Genomic DNA, 15322 nt, shown 5'->3' with positions numbered 1-15322 from the left:
AGAAAAACTCCACTTGCTTCTCACTATGTAATTTAGGCTGCGAACTCACCATACAGCCCAGGCTGGCCTACGAACTCACAGAGATCTGCCCCAGCTTCCTGAGCACTGGGATTACAGGTGTGGACCACCACACCCGGGCTCATGAACTATTTTCCTCTCAGGGCTGGGACTGTAGCTCAGTGGTGGGCGCTTCATGCTGTGCCTGTGGCCTTGGGTTCCATTCCCAGCACGAAACAGAACGAACTCGCTGAGTTTTAGGCAGCGCAGTAAATATAAGCAGAGCATAGAGAGGCTGTTTTCCGGGGCACCACCGGAAGTGGCAGAGGCATGGCCCAGCACTATCAACACGCGCCTCCTGCTGCTCCTCCTGGGGGCCCCTGGGGAACACAGTGCACCTGGGGACCCAGCATCCACTTCCTTCCCCCCCAGGTGGGGGTGGAGGTCACATCCGCAGGGCCACGGCTCTTTCCTGCCCGTAAACTTTTTGAGTTCTTAGCCTGCTTCTTCACTTCTCTCCCCAGAATGGTGTGGGAAAGCCCGGCATGGGTCACGGCTGTCCTCATAGCACAGAGGGGGGCTGAGGCAGGAGGATCGCAAATTCAAACCCAGCCTGCCCTTAGTGACTTAGCTTCTTAGCGGGACCCTGGCTGGTGATGGCGCTTGCATGAAGGCCCTGGGTTCGATCCCCAGTATGAGGGGGAAAAGGAGCAGAAAGTGCTAAGTCTGGCCTGTGAAGTGAAGATCGTATTTAATGGGGAAATAGCGAGGGCGAGGTGACGGTCGCCCTCGACCCCCAGTGACGACCCCACTACGGCGGGCCGCCCTCGGGGCTCTCAGCCGCCTCCCCCGCGCTCTCGGCCCCGCCTGGCCCCTCTGGTCCCCCCGAGCGCTGCCCCCGGGGCTCCCCCGAGGCCCGCGGGCTCACAGCCTCCTCCGCGGCGGAGCTACCCCGGCTGCAGTCCGGCCCAGCTCCCTGCAGGGCCACCCGGAGCTCCTCTTCTGATGGCGCCCCGCCCGGCTCCGGGTCCCACTGCCGCACCACGCGCTCGGGCGCGTCCCACGAGCGCCTCCGCTCGGGCCTGACGGCTCCTGGCTCCTCGTCGGCCACCGCGGGGGCGTCCTCTGCAGAACAGGGCGGGGAGGGGCCGCGGCTGCACAGCGAGACCCGGCTCAAACGCGAGTAAGAAGTCTCGCCGGGGAAGAGCGGCAGCCGACGACCCCTCGGCCAGCCGGTCAGGCCCACAGTCGCCAGCCCCTTCTTGCACCGGCCTCAGGCCTTCCCGGAAACCGCGGTCCCCAAGGGCCCCCAGGCCGCCGAGGTCCCAGTCCCTGCAGGTGACGCGGTGAACGACACTGCCACCTGCTGGTGGGCGCAGGGACTGTGCCTCCTGGGGCGCGCGAGGGGACACGTTCCTGAGGGGAGGCCAGGCCCCACTGCGGGGACAGTCTCAGTCCCTCTCCGAGGCCAGCTGCACTCCCCTCGCCCAGGTGCCGGAACCCACCCTGTGCCCAACCTTCCTTCCCTTTCCTGTGGGACCCTCCTGCCTCAGCCTCCCAGAGTGGGAGGCAGTGACCCTGAGACCCTGAGAACGGAGGCAGAGGGCCGGGGATTTAGCTCAGTGCTTCCGCCACCTGCCTGGGAAGCACAAGGTCCCGAGTTCGATCCCCGATACCCCCCTCCAAAAAAGAAAGAAAAGGAGGCAGAGGCGCAGCTGCTGGCCCGTCCCAGAGGAGTGGCTGCTCCTGTGCCGCTGCTGGTGCCACCTGCCTGGCTGTGACTGGCAGAGCCTGGCCTCCAGGTCCCCCAAAACAGTCCCAGGCCCAGGTGGCAAGCGTACAAGAGGGGCCACTGGGCAGCCCAGGGGGAACTGCAGCCTCCATCTCCCGAATCTAACCCTTCCTGGCACGGTAAGTGCTCAGTGCACATTTGATGAATGACTTTTTCTTTTGGTCCTGGGAATTGAGCCCAGGGCCTTCACACTGAGCTGCATCCCCTCCTCTTTTTTATTTTCAAGTCAGGGTCTTGCTAAGTTGGCCAGGCTGGCCTCACACTTGAGATGCCCCAGCCTCCCAAGTGCTGGGACAACATGGGTGCGGCTACTTCATGAATAACTTGAAAAACTAAATGAGTCCCAAGTTCAAGCCCAGCCTAGGAACTTAGTGAGACCCTGCCTTAAAAAAAAAAATGAATGAGGCCGGGGATGTAGCTCAGTGGCGCTGCACCTGCCTGGCAAGTGCAAGGTCCTGGGGGAATGGACCTCCGTGCAAAGGCTCTGGGTTCAATCCCTAGTACCACAAAAAGGAGGAGGCCAAGTGAGGTGGCGCACGCCTGTGGTCCCAGCACCTTGGAGGCTGAGGCAGGAGGATCGCCGCAAGTTCAAGGCCAGCCTGGGCTATAGAGCGAGACCTTTTCTCAAAAAACAAGAAAAAAGGAAGGAAGACGAGGAGGTGGCAGAGGGCGGCTCAGCAGGTGCTGCCCTCTTGGTCCAGGGCCTCACCTGCATTTCTCAACGTCTCCCTGTAGCTGGTTTTCTTCAGCTCTTCAATGATGCCCTTGTTGGCGTCATCCAAGGCCTGCGGGCAGAGGAACTGGTGAGCTCTTTTTCTCTTCTTTTTTTCAGTGCTGGGGACTGAACTTGTGATCCTCCTGCCTCAGGCTCCCAGAGCACCAGGGTGACAGGTGTGCACCTCGTGGGGCTGGGTGAACGCTCTTTACCTGTTTGGCACCTGTGCCTCCTCCTTCCCGCCAAGATCCCGTCCCTTTGTCCCAAAGGCCCAGATGTGACCCGCAGGCCCCCTTCCCTTCTGCCATGGAGGACCCCGGCCCTGAGACTCAGTGGTGAGTGTTTCCATCCAGGCCACAGTGTTTCGTTTGGCCAGGCTGGGGTGGACCCAAGCCATGGGGCCCCTACGTGCCTGTGGCGCCAGGTGGCGGGAGTGGGTGGGACTTGTGGGCAGGGGAAGCCGCTGCTTGCTCTCGGCCTCCTGAACACCGGAAGGCCAAGGAGGGGACAGTGGAGGGACCAGCCCCTTCAGAATGGCTTCCCAGGGCCCTGACGCAGCCTGTGGGCCTTTTATTTTTAAGGCAGGGTCTCACTCTGCTCTCCACGCTTGCTTTGCAGCCCTATGCTCAAGCAACCCTCTTGCCTCAGCCTCCTGAGGTGCTGCCAGGTCCCGAGGGCAGGTCCCACCCTCTTCCTCGTCACCATCACAGTGCCAGCCGGGAGTGTCATTCGCCTGAGCGCCCGATGGCCTCTTCCTTGGCGAGGTGCCAGCCTTGGCCCCTGGAGGCTTCCTGCCTGGAGCTGCCAGGCTAGGAGGTGAGGGGTTGAGGACCCGTCCCATGGGGAGTCACTGAGGGCCAGCAGGCGCCTTGTCTCTGCTGTCAGCCCTTCAAGGTGACCCCATCCCTCCCAGGAGGCTGTGCTGTCACTCTGTGTTCCCCAGTGCCCCTGTCCTAACCTTCCTGCTGACACCGGGATTCCTGGGGACCCCAAACCCAGCCAGACTCAGCAATGACTCCAGCTCGGAAACCTCTTCCCCCTTTGGTTTTTTGAGACAGAGTCCATGTAGCCCAGGCTGGCCTTGAGCTTACAGTGACCCTCCTGCCTCAGCCTCTTGTGGGCTGGGATAATAGGCGTGCACCGTGCTCTGTTTGCAGGGTGCCCAAGGGACAGGACTCAGGACCACTTGTGTGAGCTGTGGCACACACTGGTGCGCAGCCCAGGCTGGGCTTGAGTGCCAGGAGCATAGGTGTGCAGCTGGCTGCTTTTGACTGTTAGTTAACAATAAGGATGACCAATGTGGCTGCAGCTGCCTCGTGAGCGATCTAGACACCTGCAGTTCTGGGACTGAGCCCAGGGCCTTTCCACTGAGCTGCGTCCCAGCCCTTTTAGTTTTTTACTTTGAGATAAGGTCTGGCTAAGTCACTAAGTTGCCCAGCCTGGCCTCAAACTTGTGATCCTCCTGCCTCAGCCTCCCAGTGTTGGGATGACAGGCATGTGCTCCCACTCCCAGCTAGGTGTAGGCAATGCTAATAGAGCCATGTGGCTTCCCCGGGGATGTTTGGGGCTGGGGATGCTGAGAGAGGTGGCCGGCACCCAGACTGAGGGCTCAGAGGTGCCCTGGGGAAGTTAACAAAAGGAGGTGGCAGGGACAGGAGCAGAGCTTGGGATGCGGGGCCCGGTGGGGACTAGCCTGGGACTCACAGGGCCTGGGAAAACAGCACAAGCTCAGCCACAGACTGGAACCGGCAAAGGACTGAGCAGGACAAGGAGGTGGGGTTCTCCAAACTGCAAGTCCTAACTCTAGTTTATACGGCCACAGTTGCCAGGGATTTAGCTCAGTGGTTCTGCCGCCTGCCTTGCAAGTGCAAGGTACCGAGTTTGATCCCTGGTACCAACCCCCCCCCCAAAAACAAAAAAAGGATGACACATTCTAATAGGGGAGAGAAGAAAAAACCCCACAACATATAAGGCCACAGTCACCATTAAATGAAAGACAAATGGAAAGCCAGGTGAGGTTATCCACACTGGTAATCCCAGCTATGGAGAAGGCTGAAGCAGGAGGACCTCTTGAGCCCAGGAGTTTGAGGTCAAGCTGGGCAACTCAGAACCCCCCCCCAAAATTTTTTTTTAAAGAGTGCCAGGGGGCCGGGGATGTAGCTCAGTAGCACCGTGCCTGCCTCACAAGCGCAAGGTCCTGATTTCGGTCCCCGGTACCAAAAAATAAAAATAAATAAAAGATTGCCAAGGATGTAGCCCAGTGCAAAGGCCCTGAGTTCAATCTCTAGTACCCAAAACAAAACAAAACACACACAGAAGATAATCGGAAATATCAGGATAATAGTTATGAAGGTAACTATGTAAAATGTTCTTGTTCATTTTAAATAAAAGTGTGCATAGCTGCCACACCAACAGCAGGAGCCAACCTCTCCAGGCACCGGCCCCATCCTGCGCCCGCCCGACAGGTGGTAGAGAGGATAAACCGCTCATGAGGCCCCGCCCCGTCGCAGGCCCCGCCCCGCTGTAGGCTCCGCCCCACCCGGCCCCGACTCCTCACACTGATGATGGCTCCCTGCGCCTCCTGATTGTGCACCAGCTTCGCCCGCTCCAGTGCCTTCTCGAAGTTGTTCACGGCCGACTGGAAGTCTCTCAGCTTCACTGGGGTGAGGGAAGAGCCGCAGCGGGCAGTGACCCTGCATCCGGGCCGGCCCCTCCCTAGTACCGCCCTGCACCACCCCCTGGCAGAGCCCACGGGTCCAGCTCTCCAGTGTCCCCAGGTTTGGGAGGGACCCACACTCTGTAATGCTCATCCAGAAATTTCAAAAACAGCCAGCTGTGGAGGGCATTGCTGTCATCCCACCTACTGGGGAGGCTAAGGCAGGAGGATGCCAGGTTCCTGCCCACCATGGGCATCTGACAACGGACCGAGACCCTGTCTCTAAATGAAAAATGGAAAGAGCTGGGGTGCAGCTCAGCACGAAGGCCCTGGGTTCAATCTCAAAAAGAAAACAGTCCCACTGCTCCCAGGTATTCCTTCGGACAGTGGGGCGGAGAGCCGCGTTCCCGAGTCAGCTTCAAAAGGAGAGACAGACGGACTGGGGAGGCCAGGGGATTAACGTGCCTCCACGCACACATCCACCCCATGTCCACACGACTGTGCACAGAGCATGTGCAGCACAGGCTGGTCCTGATCCCACAGGGCTGTCACTGCATGCCCTCCAAGGTTGGCTGCACACCTAGGGAGGCTACAACAGACATTAACTACTCAGGAGACTGAGGCAGGAGGACTCAAGTTTGAGGTCATCCTGGGCTACACTTAGCAAGACCCTGTCTCAAAATGTTAAAAGTGCTGAGGGTGTGGCTCAGGGGTAGAGCATTTACCTAGCATGTGCCAGGCCCAGGGTTCCAACCCTGGCATCGGGGAGGGGGAACATGTTCCATAAAAATATGACAGCCCATGTTTAGGACTAAGCTCCAGCATGAGGCCCCAATCAGATCAGGCTCAAAATCAAAGTGGAGTCAGGCATGTTGGCGCACGCCTGTGATCCCAGCACTCGGGAGGCTGAGGCAGGAGGAAGGCCTTCAGTTCAAGGCCAGCCTACCCAAGTGGAGTCACTGACACTAAAGTTCTGTATCACCAAGGTGACCCCAGCTGCTTATCTGACCTTAGCAGGAGGGAAGTGGACAGATAACTGCCACATTTCCCACCCCTGCCAACTGCCACCAGCAAAACTAAGAATTTCCCTCCTGCCTTGGTCCTTACTCAGGGAGGTAAGCCCCAATTTTCTGTGCTGTTTCCCTGTCCCCACCTTACAGGAAGAGTAACACTGATGAACATTTATTTGTTTTGTATTTATGTTCTGTTTGTAACTTTTGTTCTGAGACGCAGTCTGGCCGTGTCGCCCAGGCTGGCCTGGGACTCCTACACTTGAGATCCTCCTGCCTCAGCGTCCTCAGTAGCTGGGCCTGCAGAGGTGCTCTGCTCTACCCTACCGGAGCTTGAACCTGGGGCGGGGACAGCTGGGGGCCGGGCTCTGAGCTACCTTGGGCCTGCGCCACCAGGACGCTGGCATTCAGCTGCCACTCGATGTCGCCCTCCTCCTCTGCATACTGCAGCGACCTCTCCCCATAGTACTGGGCCTGCAGGGCCTGGTCCAGCTCCAGGTAGCAGCGCCCGATCTCATGCAGCAGCCAGGTCTTCTCCAGCGCAGTCTTGGCCAGAGGGATCTTCTCCTCCCACCTGGGGGAAACTGAGTCAGCCCTTCCCCTGCTCCTGCCCAGCCCAGGGGCAGAAGGGAATGCCTCCAACGGCAGGCCAGGGCAAGCAGGCAGCATGAACATAGAGCAAAACCACTAAAGTGCTGGGCATGGTGGCACAGGCCTTCAATCCCAGCACTCTGGGAGGCTGAGACGGGAGGATCTCTGTGAGTAGGAGGCCAGCTTGAGCTACACAATGAGTTCATGGCCAGCCCGGACTACACAGTGAGACCTTGTCTCAAAAATAAAATATATAGGGCTGGGGATTTAGCTCAGTGGTTTTGCCGCCTGCTGCGCAAGGGCAAGGACCTGAGTTTGATCCCCAGTACCAAAAAAAAAAAGTATATATATATATATATATATATATATATATATATATATATATAAATGAAATATATATATACATATTTATACACACACACACATATATATGTTTATAAGAGAGAAAAATCAACAGAGAAAAAACCTTAGAAGGAAAAACAAAAGTATCGACAAGAGTAGAATTACTAAGGAGCCGAGTTCGATCCCTGGTATCAAAAAAATAATGAGTAGAATTAGTGCTTGTCTTTGGATAGCAGTGCTGCTTTACTTTGAGCACTTTCTTTCTCAGTGGTGGGGACTGAACCCAGATGCTTCACACTGAGCTCCATCTCCAGCCTTGGTCTGTGTTTCGTTTTGAGGGAGGGTCTTGCCAGAGTTCACCAGGCTGGGCTTGAACTTGGGACCCTCCTGCCTCAGCCTCCCAGAGTGCTGGGATTCAGGTGTTTGCCAACATGCCTGGCTCTGCTACTAGTTTTCTGTATTCTCCAAATTAATATTTAAACCACAAGCGCATCAGTATTATAAAGCAGTTTTGGGCAAGGAGCAAGTAAGGGTGGATGCACACACTGAGGGTGAGGGGAAACCGAGTCACGCAGGGCCGCAGCTGCCGGCACAGCTTCTCCCCAGGAAGTGCGGCTGAGCCTGGGGCTCCCATGGTTCTGCGGGGCCAAGCGGACCCCGTCCACCTGACCATGGGGTCACATGCAGCTTCCCCAGGGGTCACAGCCTAAGGATCCCGTGTTGGTAAAAACCAGTTCCTGAGCCCCAGCCCAGCCTGGAGAGTCCAAATTTCCAGGGGAGAGGAGAGGTCAAGTCACTCGGGCCTAAAGACCTGTGATCCAATTATGGGCGTGGACCACCGTGGCTGTCTGCTGGGAAATCGGAGGAGATGCTGATTCTATTGCATCATCTCACTTAAGTGAAGCCCAGAGTTTAAAGTGGTGTCCAGGGCTGGGAGGGCCAGAGTGCCAGGCACAGGGCTGCCCCGCCCCTCACTCACGTGTCGATGGCCTGCTGGAACCTCCCAATCCGGGCGAAGGCCCTGCCGATGTTGTCTAGGGCTCTGGATTTTGCATCAGGGAGGTTGCTGTGGGGAGTTGGGGGAGCAAGCCACTCAGCAGGAATCTGCGCCTCTGCACATCGAAGACAGAGGAGACAAAACCCTGGCCTTCGAGTGGTGGCACAGGCCTGTGAGGCAGGAGGATCGCTGTTGAGTTTGAGGTCAGCCTGGACTACACAGCAAGACCCTGTCTCAAAACAAACAAACAAACACCCTGGCCTCAGGACTTGGGGCTCGAGCTGGAGGAGGATGGGCCCAGGCCAGGAAGGCTGTGGTCCGAGGACTCCCTCACAGTGATCCTCCTGCCTCAGCCTCCTGAGTGTCCGTGTGGAGATCACAGGTTTGCAACCCCAGGTCTGGCCAGGGCTCTTCTCTGAATGCTGCCGAGGGACAGGAGGAAGCCCGGCAGAGGGAGGGCAGGCGTCACTGTCCAGGGCCGGGCACCGTAGGGCTCAGCTGGGCGCAGGTGCTTACCCGGGCCTGGCTTTGTCCTTCCCTCAGGGCGGGTCCCAGGAGACAGTGACCCAGTGGTCCCTGAGGGCCCAGAGGCACAGAAGGGGAGCAAGTGGGTGGTAGGGAGGGAGGGGAGTGGGCTTCTGGCCGGGAGTCCCTGCAGGGGTGGGGATCTGGAGTGGACAGGGCCGCAGGGACCCTGAAGCTGCAGGGCTGAGTGGCCAGGACCTCGTGGCTCAAGGCAGTGTCTGTGTGGCCTCCTAACTGCATGGCTTCAGGAGGCTGGAAACAGACCCACAACTTCCTCATCTGGCTCTGCTGTCTTGGCCCCAGGGTCTCTGTCCCATTCTTTGGGGCCAATGCTGAGCCTGGAGGAACAGAGCCAGGAGGACCCGTGGGGGGTCGGCCTAAATGCGGGCCCTTGGAGGGGCCTAGGCAGCAGGGAGGTGGCCTCCGTGGGGCTGCAGGGACAGCTCCTGGTGCTGGGCGCTGAGGGAAGGTGGAGTCAGGAGAGGAGCGGCCTGGAAAAGGCGGGAGGCAGCACCCAGGAAGTGACCGGTCCCGTGGGGCGCTGTCCCCGGGCCCCCAGGCCATGCTGGGGGTGCAGCCTGCTGTCCACGGATCTTGGCCCACAACCTTAGGATCGGCATCCCTTCCACCTGAGCTAGGTGCTGTTGGGTTTATTTGTTTGTTTTTATTTGTTCGTTTTTTGCCATACTGGAGATTGAACCCAGGGCCTGTGAACTAAGCTGCATCCCAGCCCTTTTATTTTTTCAAGACCCCTAGGGTATTGTTAAGTCGCTAAGCTGCCCAGACTGGGTTTGGACTTTCGATCCTCCTGCCTCAGCCTCCTGAGGGTTGTGATGACAGACATGTGCCACAATGCTTACAGGACCTGCTCCCCTGCCCACTCACCACAGCCCCAGCAGGCCACCTCAGGCCCAGCGACCATCTCTCCGTCCCGGTGAGCCTCTGTAGGAGCTTTCGATTGACATCTGCTGGGAACTGACCCTGTGTGTGGTCACTGCTGTGTCCCCCGTGATGGCGGGAGCTGGCATGTCTGGTGATGCATGCTTGTTGAGATCAGGCAAGAATAAAAATACTGGGCTGGGCCAGGGATTTAGCTCAGTGGTTCCGCCGCCTGCCTTGCAAGTGCAAGAACGAGTTTGATCACCAGTACCAAAAAAAAAAAAAAAGAATAAAAATACTGGGTTGGGAAGTTGAGGCAGGAGGACCTCAAGTTTGAGCCCAGCTTGGGCAACTTAGCAACCCCACACACACACAAAAATTTTTTTACTTCCTCATAATTTAAAAAAGTTGGGCTGAGGCCGCCGAGATAGCTCAGCTAGAAGAGCGTCAGACTGAAGATCTAAAAAGTTGGGCTGGGGATTTAGTTCTGTGGCGCCTCACCTGCCTTGCAAACGCAAGGTCCTGAGTTTGATCCCCGGTACCGGAAAACGAAAGAATTTAAAAAACTAGTAAGGGCTGGGGACTCACTGCTCCTGCGCGATCTCCAGGTCGCGGCGGTGGCTCTGCAGCGCGGCTGCGGTCTGGCCCAGCTCCAGCTGCGCGTTCCCGATGCAGCTGTGCAGGTTGCCCAGCAGCTCGTCCCTGTTGGGCACCTCGTCTCGGCCCCACTCCAGCACCTTCTTCAGCACCTTCTCCGCCTTCTGCAGGCTGCTCTCGGCGCTGCCGCTGCTCAGCACTGGGGCGAGGGCGGGGCTGAGGCTCGGCCCCTCCCCGCCCTCCTGCCCCGCCCTCCTGCCCCTCCCCCTCCAGCCCTCGCCCACGCACGCAGGTCGACGTCCTCCAGGCTCTTGAGCACGTAGTGCGCCGTCTGCGCCGGGGTCCGCCCGTGGTCGCGCAGCCAGCGGTCCCGCATCAGCTTCCGGTCGCGCTCTCGGGCGTAGATCGGCTTCTGCTGCTGCCAGAAGCTGCTGCGGGTGTCCAGGTAGTTGATCCCCGTCAGGATGAGGTCCTCCACCGTCACGCCGCTCCGGATGGTGCCCCGGATGAGGTCTGCGGGCGGGCGCAGGCGGGTCAGCCAGGCGCAGCGGGCTCTGGGGCCTGAGCACCCCGCTGGGTCCACGGGGGGGGGCGCCCTTCTCGGGCAGGCAACCCCCTGGAGGCCCCAGGTCGTGGGGGTCTGCCCCCTCCCGCTGCACCGGCAGAGAGCAGTCTAAGACGGGCGTGGTGGCGCATGTCAGGAATCCCAGCATTCGGGAGGCTGAGGCAGGAGGATGGCCCTGAGTTCTAGGCCAGCCCGGGCTACGTAGTGAGATCCTGTCTCCAAGAACCTGTCCACAGGACAGACAGCCAAGCTACAGGCAGGTCCAGCCCGCGCCCGCGCCCTGCGCCTTCCCCGTTCCCAGCGCCGACAGCCTGCACCTTTGTCCAGCAGCAGTTTCTCCAGGTACTCCTTGTCCACGTACAGTTCGCCCAGCAGCTGGCGCACCGATTTCTCGCTCTTGAGCAGGCCCTTCCGCTTCACCTCCCTCTGCATGTGGTGCAGCGGCTTCCTGGGCTGGGGCTGCTGCTGGGCTTTCAGGCTCTGGGGATGGAACACCGGGCTGGACCAGGAGCACAGGGACCCGCCTCGCCCCAGAACCATACAATATGCCCCCCAAGATCCTCCCCAGAGCCTGTGCCCCACCAGGAGGGCCTAGAGCAGGTGCCCTACCTCTGCCTGCTTGCTCAGGAAAGCCAGGTCCCCTCTGTGTTCCAGCTTAACTGAGGAAGGACCTGCAGGGACAGGTGTGGCTGAGCTGCCCGGCCCCTGGGCACGACCTGTCGTCCCTCTTCATGTGCCAGCACTGCCTGGCCAGGCCACGCCACCAGGGGGCCGGGGAGCCCTAGGGCGGCCCGCAACCCTGTGTGCCATACCATTTGCATCCTGCGCTGCCCATGGGCAACCTGTTCCTGTCCTCCTCCTCCCCTGCTAAGGAGCTGCTGGAGGAGGGAGGAAGCCAGGGCTGGGGCTGCTGGCTGAGGACCCTGTCTGCCCTTTGACTCCAGGCACAGGCTACTATGAAACAGCCCTTCAGTGCCCTTGGAGAGAATTCAGGGTAGTTCCTAGCCTCTGAGACCCTCCTCCATGCTGGGTGTGAGGACACACGCCTGTCATCCCAGTCCTTGGGAGGCTGAAGCAGGAAGATCATCTGGAGTTCAAGGCCAGCCTAGGCCACGTAGTGAGTTCAAGGGCAGCCTGCACTACGGAGCGAGACCCTGTCTCAATCACAAAGAAAAAATCAGCAACAGCCAACCTGTGTGTGAGGCTGCCACCCACCCCGCTGCGTCTCAGGCCCCCGCTAACCTGGTGACCCCAGAGCCCTCCTGATGAGGGCCTGGCCCCACCACACTCACTTCCCACCGAGTTGTTGATGGCCTCCTGCGCTTTCTGAATCCCCACTTTGAATTCCCGGTCGGGCCGCAGCTTGTAGCCTCGATGGTAGAAGACCAGGGCGAACTCAAAGTCCCCCATAGTGTACAGCGTCTCCGCCTTCTGCAAAATGCCCTGTGGAGACAGAAAGTTAGATCCCGGCTCCTCCGCTGTTGTCGTCAGGGGCCACAGCAGCAGGGACAGCAGGGCCCTCGTGTCCCCCACCTTGCAGAAAGTCGGGTCGCCTTGGAGTGAGGCCTCGGCATCCTTCAGGGACCTCTGCAGGTCCCCCATTTTCAGGTAGCACTTGGAGCGGGCCACCAGGCAGCTCTTGTCTCCGGCCTGAAGGTGAAGAGCCTGGGGAGGACCACGCGCTTGGCAGGGCCCGGAGGCTTGGCTTCCAGGAAGGGTGGCCCCACCTCCCTTGGTGGCAGGGGACACCAGGCCTTGGGGGACTTTTTTTTGAGACAAGGTCTCACTATGTGGCCCAGGCTGGTCTTGAATTCACAGTGATCCTGCTGCCTCAGCCTCTCAAGTGCTGGGAGGACAGGTGCTATCACACCTGGCTTTTTTTTTTTGGTACCAGGGATCGAACCCAGGACCTTGCACTTGTGAGGCAGGCAGCAGCACCACTAAGCTAAATCCCCGGTCCTTTTTTTCCCTTTTTTTTTTTTTGGAGAGAGAGGAGGTCTTGCCATGTTGTCCAGGCTGGTCTCAAATGCCAGTCCTCCTGCCTCATTCTCCAGAGTAGCTGGGGTGACAGGTAGGCACCGATGCGCCTGGCTTGTAGCTAATGGGGAGCTGTTGGCATTTCAGGATCAGGATTGGGAAAACTGAATCTGTGCAGGGCCCTTCCCCACGCCCCACCCCACTCTCCTGAGGAGAGCTCACCACAGTCTGTGGTCTGCTTCCTTCACGAGGCCTGGGCTGACTGTGCCCCTGCCACAGACCTTCCTGCCTTCCGAAGAAGCGGAAGTCGCTACCCCTTTCCTGGAATGAACCCACATCTCTGGCCAGGCCACCTTCTCTGGAGGCGCCTGTCTTTCTGCCTGGCTCCTCCAGAAGGGGCAGGGTGCAGCAGAAGGACTGGCAGGGCACAGGGCTCCAACCCAGCATTCACCTGCTGGGGTCTGGGTCTGTTGTTACCATGTGATGAGTGACAAAAGGGACACCAGACTCTGGGTGACGGCTGAGAATTGTGGTTTTAGCGTCACTCTTGGGCCCATGAGCGGGCTGTGGACCGCTCTGTTTGGAGGGAGAGGCATTTGTGGAGCCTGTGTGAGGCCGAGGTTGAGCCCAGCACCCTCCCTCCCCAGCAGCAGCAGTGGGCCTTCTGCAGCACAGGAACTGTAAAACAACAGCTTCCGGGTCACTGGTGCTAACTGTGGGCCCGCATTGCAGCGTGAGGACCCGGCTCTGGGTCCAGGGGAAAGGATCACGATGCGATGTCGCTGTGTGCCAAGCCCTGAAGGTGGGCATAACATCTACCAACAACACACACCCAACAGTGAGAATCGTTCCTCATCCCCAGCCGTGTGCTGCCTTGATCAGTGTTTGGTGGCTTGAAATAGCATTCAACTCCGATCAAGGTGTGGTTATACCAAACTCTAAACCTAATTTCTTCTAAGGTTCTTTTTTTTTGTTTGGTACCAGGGATCAAACTCGGGTCCTTGTGCATTTGAGGCAGACGGTGGAACCACTGAGCTAAATCCCAGGGCCTCTACTAAGATTCTTTTAACGATGCTAATATTTTCTGACCACCTTCTATCCATAAGCGGCTCTGCACCAGAGATCTGCAGCCTCTTCACGCAGCCGCCCGGCCGTTGACTGGAAATCGATGCTGTTCTGTGAAAGGTTAGTCGCCAAACATTTACATAAAAGTAGAGGGAGGGTTCACTCCTAATTTGGAGAATGAAGGACCAAGTAGAAATTGACAGAAAATGACCAAGCGACGGCGTTGGTGGGCACACCTGTCATCCCAGCACCCTGGCAGCCTGAGGCAGGAGGATCTCAGGCTTGAGCCCAGCCTGGGTGACTTAGTGATTTAGCAAGACCTTGCCTCAAAAAAAAGGGTGGGGGCTGAGGATGGAGCTGGGTGAGGAGGCCCAGGTGCAGAGCCCAGTACTGGAGGGTAGCGGAGCCCCGGGCCCGGGCTTGTCTGGTCAATCAGGAATCCGAAGGGATTGGACACAGAGGGTGCCGCGGCATCGGCTGGATCAGCGCCCCGCGCCCCGGAGTCCAGGCCACCGCGGATGGAGGGGCCCGGCCCACTCACGTTGCTGAAGCTCTGGGCGGCCTTCGCGAACTCTCCGCACAGATAGAGCCGCTCGCCCTCCGCCATGTAGGACGGAAAGGTGCTGCGCAGGACTTCAGCCTCGGGGTCCGCCATCGCGGTCTGGCAGGGAAAGAAGGAGCTGCGGAACTTCGGCCTGGCTGCGGGAAGCCCGTCTCCTAGCAACCGGCAGACGCGGGGTGACTTCCGCCCGGCTGGAGCGCGGCTCCGCCCTGGCCCCGCCCCGGGCTGTGCCCATGCGCACACGCCGTCACCACCACCTCGGAGCAGACAGGAGACGAGCGCGTGCCCGGCGGCTGCCGAATGGGTGCTGGCCGCCTGGCTCGGCCACGTGGGCCGCATCCTGTGCGAGGCAGCCCCGAGAGCCAGACGGGTGGAGGCCGAGTTCCAAGAAAGGACGGGGCACTTAGAGGCTGGGCCTGCAGATGCGGAGTGGGTAACTGAGATGAACCTTAGCAGCTCGGCTCTCTGTTTTCCTTTTTGGGGATTGAACCCCGGGCCTTTGGGCTGAGCCACATTCCTCCACCCCACCCCTTTTAAAATTTTGAAACAGTCTCGATTGCCCAGGCAGGGCTCCAGATTACAGTCCTCCTGCCTCAGCCTCCCAGAGTGCTAGGCTTAGAAGCAGTCCTTCCTCAGCCTCCTGAATGCTGGGATCGTAGCCGTGTCGTGCACAGGTGAAGATGGCTGTCCCAGAACCTCGAAGAACCAGTCCTGAGATACCGATCAAGTAGACCAAGCTCGCCGGGATGATACGCACCTCGCAGCCAGCGCCTTTGCTTCCGTTTTCTGTAAAAGCCTAAAGCTGCCTGGCGCGGTGATGCACACACTCAGGCTGAGGCAGGATCGCTGTGAGTTCAAGGGAAGCCCGGGCTACACAGTGAGACCCTGTCTCAAAACAAAACAAAACACAAAGCTTTCGTCAGCCCTTCAAAGAGAATAGGTCTTGAAGCCTTGAATTTCTGTCCCTGCCAGCGAGGCCAGGCTGATAAAAGCTGCTTTCACGATGCTATCTCTTTGATCGGCATTTTGGGGCTGCACCCTGTCTGTTGGGA

General features: G+C 58.9%; 2 protein-coding genes across 6 annotated transcripts in view; one reads left to right on the top strand and one right to left on the bottom strand.

Moving 5' to 3' along the window:
- Nucleotides 1–449: 449 nt before the first annotated feature.
- Odad4 (outer dynein arm docking complex subunit 4) lies at nt 450–14697 on the bottom strand. Of its 4 annotated transcripts, XM_013077682.3 has the most exons (13): nt 14250–14693; nt 12200–12331; nt 11959–12109; nt 11276–11337; nt 10984–11146; nt 10390–10614; nt 10093–10300; nt 8083–8169; nt 6548–6744; nt 5062–5162; nt 2499–2574; nt 926–1122; nt 450–728 (listed from the first exon to the last, which is right to left on the bottom strand). In XM_013077682.3, the coding sequence occupies exons 1-13, from the start codon at nt 14607–14609 to the stop codon at nt 633–635; spliced, it is 2055 nt and encodes a 684-aa protein (XP_012933136.1). In that variant the 5' UTR covers nt 14610–14693; the 3' UTR covers nt 450–632. The 4 variants fall into 4 exon arrangements, with proteins under 4 accessions (XP_012933136.1, XP_004859435.1, XP_012933135.1 ...); XM_004859378.3 differs by having other exon boundaries at nt 727–1122; nt 14250–14694; XM_013077681.3 differs by having other exon boundaries at nt 727–1122; nt 12200–12316; nt 14250–14694.
- Nucleotides 10414–15322, top strand: part of Acly (ATP citrate lyase) — a 38153-nt gene continuing 33244 nt past the window's right edge. Inside the window, exons 1-2 of one of the 2 annotated variants that reach the window (XM_087202291.1) lie at nt 10414–10546; nt 13750–13828. The gene's annotated coding sequence lies outside the window, so the exon portion shown is untranslated. The remainder of the gene's footprint in view (nt 10547–13749; nt 13829–15322) is intronic. The other variant, XM_004859372.3, reaches the window with a different exon arrangement.

Source organism: Heterocephalus glaber, unplaced genomic scaffold, assembly GCF_053883595.1.
Source record: "Heterocephalus glaber isolate CG9 unplaced genomic scaffold, H.glaber_assembly_v1.0 deba00001773, whole genome shotgun sequence".
Classification (NCBI taxonomy): domain Eukaryota; kingdom Metazoa; phylum Chordata; class Mammalia; order Rodentia; family Bathyergidae; genus Heterocephalus; species Heterocephalus glaber.
The sequence above is the reverse complement of the archived record's forward strand: the minus strand, read 5'-3'. Positions and strand labels throughout refer to the sequence as shown.